Here is a 9,196-nt window from a genome sequence, read left to right as displayed (position 1 = left end):
AAGTAAAAGTACAATATAATACTGTTAACACAAAAGCAGATTTTTGAAGTTTATTTTTTTGAAACATACACTAATTTTAAAATGGAGCACACATTATTCTTACAGAAAATTTAGGGGTTTTTTTTGTTTGTTTTTTTACAACTTAAAGGATTTAAAAACAAAAATCCAGTTTTTCCTTCCCTACCATTCCTTCATTCATCCACCCATTCCTTCCTCACTTCCTTCGCCATCTAGTAGTTAGATGCTGAGATGCTTAGAGGAAGTACAAGTATTCATTTTATTTAGGAAATGTAGTGGAGGAAAAGTGAAAGTTGACAGAAATATAAAAACTCAAGTAAAGTAAAGATTACCCCCAAAAAAAACAGAACTTCAGTGATGTAATGTAATGACCCTCGTTACATTACATCACTGAAATTTCGACAGGATGTAAGAAAAGGAAAGACACACAAAACTTAAAAGCTATGGTGATGATTTTAATGAAAACACATTTTTGTTCACAAATACAGGATTGTATAATAAGAAGTTATAAAAATGTCGATGAAAGCATAGCATAGAGTTTTACCTGTAGACGACTTTTTTTTTTTTTTTTTTTACATAGACATCAAAAATATAAAACATAATTGGTCCAAATCCAGACTGAAGCTACTGTATAACAAACATAGTTCTGATTGTTTGGCAGCTATTTATTTCACTGTATTGACCTGTCCAAAAATAACATTGCATCTCCATCTGTCCAGCAGTCACACAACACAATAAACTCTACAAAGGAATCAAACATATAAACAGGCTGGAGAAAAAGCAGTACCCATTCTACTTTCATTAACATGTCAGCAAAAACATCAGTGGAGATGCCCTCAGGCAGCCTGCTTCAGAGGATTCGACTCTGTGTCTTGCAGGATTATTCCTTCCTTTGGTGGCTTTTTGGAGCTTCTCCCAGCTCCCCTGTGTTTAAAATAGATAATACAAATATGGATAAATCTGTTTGCCCCTTTCTCTTTTCAGCTGTCTGCTTTTTTCATGAGTAAACCACCATGATGGACTTACTGTAGCCTAAATGCCTGACCTAGAGGCTTCCTGTGTACTGTTACTTAACCCTTTAATAGTCACACTAAGAAATAGCTTGTGCAACTGTACATCTGTACAGTTTGTTTAAAAAGAAATGTGTCAATTTCTTAAAAAAATATTTTCTTAGTTCAATGCATTGTAAAACGTGAAAAAGTCAATGTAATATAATAGAAATCTGAAAATAAAAGTAACTTTATACAAAAATGACAAAAATGAATCCAGTAAAAAAAAAGAAAATCTATATAAAATGTATGTAAACTGTCAATGTTATATAATAAAAATCTGAAAATAAAAGTAACTTAATAAAATAAACAAATAAAGAAAATAAATCTAAAAAAATAAACCAGTAACAATAAACACAAACAATGATAAATCTAGTAAAAAATGTACCATAGAAAAATACCAAAAGGGAATTTAATATGATTAAATACAACTGATTAGAATACAGTATACATATAATAAAAAGAATTAAATGCATCATATTAAACCATAAAGTGAATCTGGGTTTTGCAAGTTTTTAGTGAAGCAATATGATTGCCAAAAATGTCAACCATGCAGTAACAATGGCTGTTAAAGGATTAAAATGTAATGCGGGCCACAAAACAATATGCAGGTGCAGATTTTCGGCTATTCCCTTAACTTAAAGGAAAACTTCACCCTGAAAGCGGCCATTTGTTTATCAGTTAGTCAGTGTGTGTGAGCGTGAATTCATGAAGGAAACTTTGCTTTTCTTGTGTGCTTCCACAGGTAAACAGAGAATCCTAAAAAAGACACACATTACTTATGAACTGAAGTAAACGGGAGCAGTATTTAACAGCAGCAAAATTATATCAAAACATCCGAAGCCTCATTTATCCGGTCATGAATGTCAACGGAGCGCTGTGCCTGGGCGCAGATGTACGTTTGAGCTCATTATGCATGCACATGCTCAGTCATGCTCATAGCCATTACTCGTAGATAAGAGTATTTTTACATAGATTTAAAATAATCTAATAAACAACTAGATACGGGATGTCAAGATGACCCTTCATTCATTTCAATAGAGTTACTCACCTGGCACATACTCCAAAAAAAGTTTTTAGCTTTTGGGTTTACTTCCACAGTCTGCAGCCCGCTGAAAATGTGCAGTACTATTTTATCTGCTGGCTGCGCTTGTGAGCTCCTGATTGGCTCACAGACTTTACATTGTTATGATGTCATAGATTTTTAATTACAGGATCCATGGCTCAAAAGTTCATATTAGAAAGAGTCGTAATTGACGTTGCAGTTCCAGGTGTCCTGTCAACAGTTTTACAAACACATTTTTTGCAGTGTTGGTCTATGGGGAAAATGCTTTTGAGGCCCCAAGGGAGTTTTTTCTCTGCAGTGCAGTGAGCGGCCACTGCCAAAAATTAGCCGCAAGGCTTAGCGGCTTTCCCTGGGGGCCTGGTTTTATATTGTAGAATTTCGGGAAGATGCATGTGTTAGGGAATAACTGAGCATACGACTGAATAAATTTGACTAGGATTTTACTGCTCAAGTAGTGAGTGTTTGGAAACAAATGCTTTGATATAGTTTTGCAGCTGCGAAATCCTGTTCACTGCGGAGGCATGCACAAGGAAACCACAGTTTTCTTCCAAATTTATTGTACACACGATTAGTAGGCCTCATTGTTTAGTTTGCAGGTGAATTTTTTTTTTTTTTTTATATGTTCCTACCTGTAGTTCCTGCTTGGCTTGTACATCATTTTTGTTTTGTTTTGGGACATGCAGAGATATAAGAAGGAGAACGCATCGATCTTACCTGTCCTCCACGTCTTGTATTGTGTCAGGAAGTGGTGAGCCAAGTGTTTCTGGTAGAAATATTGCAGTCACTCCGCTGAGAATCGGAGCTCCTCCGTAAATCAAACCCGGTATCCAAGGTTTGTAGTCACCCGTGAGAAGCACCATAGGGGCCACCATGGCCCCTACACGAGCCATCATTGATACCCAGCCCATGCCATTCTGACTGAGAGACACAGGAAGAAAAACCAAGCCATAACTACAGTCATCCTTCAAATCAGTGACTGTGGTGTTGCTGATAATGTATCAGTGCTTATAAAAACTGTTATTATTTTCCTAATTTAGGGAAACTTCTGAAATGGCCCCTCTTTTATTTACTAAAAACATTGCTGAAGGGGGAACAGTAGATATCAAATCAAAATGTTCTAAATCAAACAGAAAATTGCAACAAAAACACTAACTTGAAAAACAAAGAATTCAATTGGAAGTTTCACGAATAAGAACGTCTGATAGGAACATGATAATATTTAACTGTACGGGAAATGATGCTTGAATGTGGTTGTTGGCATCAAATTTCAGAAAAAGTTGCCTTCTTCACAGTGCCTGGAGTTTCCAGGAAATAGTGTAACAAGCGAAGACATGAAGTCTGTATACTTTGTTTTTTTCAGTGAAAGCAAATAATGGCCAGACAATGTACAAATAACAGCCAAGGGCTAAAATGATATTAACCAGACAATGGATGCAACATGACAAGTTGCTTCTGATAGTCCCAGTAAATCCATGAGCATGAGGCAAAAACCCTCAGATGTTTACAAAAGCCTGTTGAATGCATAGTTTGAAGAATGTTTTAGAGGCAGAAGTGCATGCAGGATTTACAAAACAAGCACCAAGAAGTGGTGAGAGACTTTCTAATAATCCATCACTGTTTAACCCTAATGTCAATCTGGTAAAGGTGGACAAACTTTAATCTTTATGTGCCTATCTGACCTCTGACCTCTGACAATGAACTGCAAACTAACAAAATATACACCGCATGGCCAAGTTATTTCTGTCCCATCACAAACCCTAACTATGCCCTATGTAAGAGATCTGATTTTCTCAAGTAACAAAATTAATGGAAAACAGCCAAATTCCTTGAAAAAAGAACAAACAAACAAAGGAATCAACAACTAATTGACCCTTATTTTTTGCTAAATAAGACTTACCGAATTATGGTTGGGTACAGTTCTCCAGAGTAAAGGTAGCAGCAGTTGAAGGAGGCAGCAAGGCAGCCTTTACCTATCACAGCCAGACTGGTGCGTGCCATCTGATAGTCTGTAGAACATGCAGTATGTTATTCAACATGTATGCATGCTTTCTAACGAGACATAGGTTGTTTGTTCAAGATGCTCATTATATATTTACATTTATTTACATTTATTGTTAGGGCGGCAACCTCAAGTGGACATATATACATATATATATAAATATACTGTTTATATAAAATAAATAGAGACAAAGTTCGTGGAAGTCGGGGTGGATGGGGTAAACAAAACAAACACAGGACTTTGACCCAGGAAACCACTGTTGTTATCTTAACCCTGCATATGGGTCTGGGCAATATATCAGTATTATATCACAGGACTCTTCCAGCTGTTCTGTTATTGCCTTGACCCACTTACTCATTATATCCACATCACTGATGATTATTGCTCAAAAATCATATTTAGTAAAAAATGTATTAAAGTGCCATTAGACAACCCTACAATGTAATCGCAATATCAACATCAAGACCCAGCCCCACTTACACATAAATTCACTTATAAAACTTACTTAATTTAGGTTACCTACATTACCTTAATTAAGCTGTACCTTAAAAGTACATTTCACTTGCAAAATAACTAGTTGTATATCAGTTGCTCACTGCATGTTACTTTGACTTTGTCAAGAAAACGTTGTTTTTCTTGCATGCCTCCATGGTGAAGGGAGAATCCAAAAGGCAAATAATCTTGATATATTGAAGTTATTGGGGACCGCCTTAAAAAGCATCGAAACTCTATCAAAACGTGAGTTTACAAACGTTTGCAGTATAATGTAAGTCTTAAATGTTCAGTCATATGCTCAGTTCTTTCTAAACATGCATGCATTTATGCAAAACATTACAATATAAAACACTTCTATCCATGAATAGCGGCCGTTAGCATGCCTGAGCACACTCCTGACTTTGAGCTCCACTTGAGCAGCGTTCAATCGCTCGTGCACCCTGAGGCACGCCACTTGACTATGCATGAGACTGTTTGTACTGACATGAAGTACGGAGTAAATATCTGTATAAATAAGGCATTCATAAATAATGTTCACCTTTTTTTGGATTCTTTGTTCGCTGTGGAGGCATGTGAGAAAAACAATGTTTTCCTCACAAATTCAAGGTAACACGCAGTGAGTAATTGATACACAAATGGTCCCTTTGCCAGTGAAGTATACCTTTTATGTTACATTACAAACATACTTTTTGGGCCCGAACACTGATCTTTTTTTAAGCCTAACCGAACCATGACCATTTTATAATGGTAACCACATGTTTCAAACTGTGAAATGTAGGGGCACAAATTTCAGAAAGTCTCCTGCAGATCGTATTAGAGGGTCACACAAACAACCTGTGTGGTCTTCTGGGTAAGAGGAATTGTTGGTTGTAACATACCATAAGGCACCAGCAGGTTGATCAAAATAGTGATTCCAGCGATGATGAGAGCACCAGATTGTGATGGACGCCGTCCAACAAAACTCATAGTCACAGTTATGACGACTTTAGCAGGGATATCAACAGCTCCGAAGATCACTTGGATTAAGTAGATGTCCACCCCAAACTTTTGCAGGTCCATGGCAAGGCCATAGTAGGCAAAGCTGGTTGATAACCTAAAAACACATGCATTGTATCATTGCAAATTCATAGAGGGCTCTTGAGAACTGTCATTTTTCAAGGGTGGGATGTACCAGACAGCACTGAGGCAGATTGTCATATTCCTCATTGTGGGTGTGCGGAACAGATCCAGGACAGAGTAGGAGCCCTGCGAACAGGACATTTCTTTCTTCATGGATTCCTGCAGCATCTATGCATGAAGACAATAGATGGAAGACATCTATCAATTTAAATTCATTTTATGCACAATTGTAAACAGAGATGCAATCACACAAACACACTACGTTACACATACTTACTTTTAGGTCAATTTTTTCTCCTTCTTCACGCCGTCCGTTAAATTTGGCCACGCTTCGAAGGTTCTTGATGGCTTGTTCAGGCTTATTACTCAGAGCTAACCATCTTGAAGACTCATGAAACCACCTGTGTGAGATGTTTCATCAGTTTATTTGTGCAAATAACTGTATCTTTGATCACCAAATCTTAGCAATTTTAAACAGTTCTGGTTGCAATCCGAACTTGTATTTGCATGTCAGTATTTGGCATCTCACCATGAGATGAGGAAGAAGACATAGAAGGGCAAAGACACGGCCAGGGTTAACCACCTCCAATCCCGGATGAAGTAGGCTATGACTGCCAGTAGCAACTGTCCCACCGTGTAACAGTAACCAGTTATCGTTCCCACCACAGTTCGCACACGAGTGGGGATCCACTCCACAACTTGAAATGAAAGAATCACAAAATAAGTTATACTTTATAGTATTTCATCAGCATGCATGTGGACTCCATACAGTTAAAGGTCCAGTCTGTCAGATTTTGGGGGATATACTGGCAAAAATGGAATATAATAGCCTATAATAAGTATGTATTTGTTAGTGTATAATCACCTGGAAATAGGAATCGTTACCTTAGAGTAGAATATGTTTTTGTGACCTTAGAATAAGTCATTTATATTTAAATAGGGAGCAGGTCCTTTTTTTTGTTTTTGTGTCTGCCAGCATAATTGGCAGCCAATCTTGCAACAAGAGCATCGGAAGCAGCTGATTTATTTATTTTTTTAAGTGAAACTGCTTTATGCAGTGTTTTTACCAGTTTAAATGAGCTTGTCCAGGTTTTTTTTGGATAGAAGAACATCTGTGGATAATTTGGCTCCAGCTAAAAAATTCCTGACTTCTGTATCTCAAATTATCATAGGACAAAAGGTGAGCTCAGATTAGCATCAGCTTGTCTCCGCTGTGCCAAACAGAATTGGAAAAACAAAGATTTTAACATGAAACTGCTTTATTTAGTTTTATTCCCGATTTATATCAGTGGGTGTGTTGTTTTGGAGAGGAAGAGACCTCTGTGGATAATTCGGCTCCCATTAAAAAAAAAAAAAAAAACCCTGAACAATAACCAAAGGAATTCTAAGCTGGAGAAGTTTCAGCTGGTTGCAGGCTGCAGTTCTCACCACTAGTGGCCACTGAATCCCCTGTGAGTCTCACATACTGGACCTTTTATGTCGTTTTACACTGATTGTACTCCATCCAACTAAATATCTTACTAAGTGAGAAGGTGTTGAGCCCCAGGCCAGACAGAGCCATGCCACAACCAAAACGGAACAGGCAGAAGAGCGGGAAGGAGGTTGAGAAGGCAGCGCATGTCCCCGACACCGCCATCAGCAGGTTAGAAAGGATCAGGAGGATGCGTCGACCATATCTGGTGGCCAGGTGGATTTGCAAAGAGTGAGATCAGACTTTTAATTAGTTAGAATTTCTGAGCACATTAAGATATTTCAAATCGTCTTATGTGATTGTCTTCATATTTAAAAGTTACATAAATTATCGATTGTGCCAGTTAACTGCCTTGTTAGTGACAAAATCATTTAACTAAAATCAGTCGGGGATAAGATGAACGTTACCGGTCGGCTAGACCTCCAAAGACAAGAGCTCCAACAAGTACTCCTCCCATGTAGACTGTCTGTCCCATTTGCTTCAAAGAGCGCAGATCACACACCAAATGCCACTGATGAAAATGTAACACAATTTAACACACATGACAAGAAAACACATACACATGTGAAAAGAAACAAATGTAGTCCTACATCAGATATGATTGTGGTGCTCATCTCAGTCATGTTATAGGACCATCCATCTGTGCATCCCTGCAGGTCAACATCCTGAGCATCTTCCCCTGAACCAGAGGTCCCGTTTTTAGCCAGGAGGTGCCACTGTGGGGTAGCGTAACGAAGGCATCTCTGGGGCTTCCCTGTCTGGTCTAGTGGCACTGTGACAAGCAGCGTTTCCTCCGGGCTCAGCTTGGACTGAGAGAGGTTTGTGTGCGCGCTGCAGAAGTGAGGAGGCACCGCGGCCACAAAGTTCTGCAGCAGATTGTGACTGGCCATCATCAGAACAGGTATGCAGAGAAGAACCACATGCAGGATCTGGAAGCGTCCCGTGCCCCCCGCCTGCTCTAGGAGGTCACCAAATGCCATAGTTATAGAGAAATCCACAAGATGTTAATGGCACTAGATTCAGTTGTTGGTAGGTTCCTTTGATACTTGGATGTGCAAAAACAAAAGAAGTATGCTCTAGCACCTGTGAAAACATTGAAACATCAGAACATCAGTTGCAAGAACACACTTGCGTTTATTTGTCCTGTCCATTTAAAAGCGGTAATAATGCCAGATTTGATCGACTTACCTGCTGAAATAATCTTCTCTTATTGCATAAAATATCTACAAAACACAATAAGAATGCTGGCTCACAAAGTGTAGCACCTTCATGAAAGCAACTAACATGATACTGTCCATTCAAATAAAATCCAGGCAAAGTGTTCCAGAAAGAGGTCCTAAAAAAAAAAAAGCAACAAAAAGAAAAAAAAATTAAAAAGCGGTGAAAGTCATCTTGGTACTGCAGTGTGTTAAAGTGAGTAATCGGCTCTTGAAATTCCAACGGCTTTTCAGAACTTTGGATTATTAGAAGTGCAATGTAACCTCTTGAGGTATTAGCAGCTCGTTCACTGAACACTGAGGTAGAATGCGGAGTCCTTGCTGTGCAGGAACAATGTCTGGTTGAAGTGTTTCTGTGCAAGTGAGCTCCAGCATCAAGAGAGGGCACATAACTACGCTGTGCTCTTTTCCCCTGTTTGCACTGAGGTGCACCCCCTGTCCTTTATTGGTTACTTAATGAAGGACAGTGTGATAGAGGGTCTGTGTGTCTGTATGTGTGTGTTTGTGTGCAGTTGCACTCATGCATACACATTTCAGGTCAACAAAGTAAGTTGGTTTTGTTAGTTTTCCTTGTCAGTTTAAAAAAAAATGTTTTCTGTAATTTTTTAATCTTCTCTGTGTTTATAAGTGAGTATGGGCAGGTTTCTAAGATTATTTTATTTATTTACATTTTATTAAATTAAATTAAATTGTAGTATTAGAGTAACATTTTTGAACAAAACAGGAGAGAGAAATAGCTAAAAAAAACAAAAAGTAAGATAA

The 9,196-nt window shown here is 38.1% G+C and overlaps 1 protein-coding gene across 1 annotated transcript; it reads right to left on the bottom strand.

Moving 5' to 3' along the window:
- Positions 1–472: 472 nt before the first annotated feature.
- Positions 473–8,826, bottom strand: slc22a6l (solute carrier family 22 member 6, like). Its single transcript, XM_042499825.1, has 11 exons — positions 8,406–8,826; positions 7,808–8,300; positions 7,625–7,728; positions 7,268–7,422; positions 6,276–6,444; positions 6,024–6,147; positions 5,799–5,914; positions 5,506–5,720; positions 4,031–4,139; positions 2,848–3,051; positions 473–942 (listed from the first exon to the last, which is right to left on the bottom strand). The coding sequence occupies exons 2-11, from the start codon at positions 8,195–8,197 to the stop codon at positions 855–857; spliced, it is 1,674 nt and encodes a 557-aa protein (XP_042355759.1). The 5' UTR covers positions 8,198–8,300; positions 8,406–8,826; the 3' UTR covers positions 473–854.
- Positions 8,827–9,196: the final 370 nt, after the last annotated feature.

This window comes from Plectropomus leopardus, chromosome 13 (assembly GCF_008729295.1).
Source record: "Plectropomus leopardus isolate mb chromosome 13, YSFRI_Pleo_2.0, whole genome shotgun sequence".
NCBI classification, from domain to species: Eukaryota; Metazoa; Chordata; class Actinopteri; order Perciformes; family Serranidae; genus Plectropomus; species Plectropomus leopardus.
This window is presented reverse-complemented; position numbering and strand designations above follow the sequence as displayed.

Excerpts from the sequence above, each read along its gene's own strand:
- slc22a6l (XM_042499825.1), bottom strand. The coding sequence starts at position 8,197 with ATGGCATTTGGTGACCTCCTAGAGCAGGCGGGGGGCACGGGACGCTTC. Across the intron at positions 7,729-7,807 it reads GCACCACAATCATATCTGAT|TGGCATTTGGTGTGTGATCT; the intron begins GTAGGACTACAT and ends CATTTTCATCAG. Across the intron at positions 6,148-6,275 it reads GTCTTCTTCCTCATCTCATG|GTGGTTTCATGAGTCTTCAA; the intron begins GTGAGATGCCAA and ends CATCTCACACAG.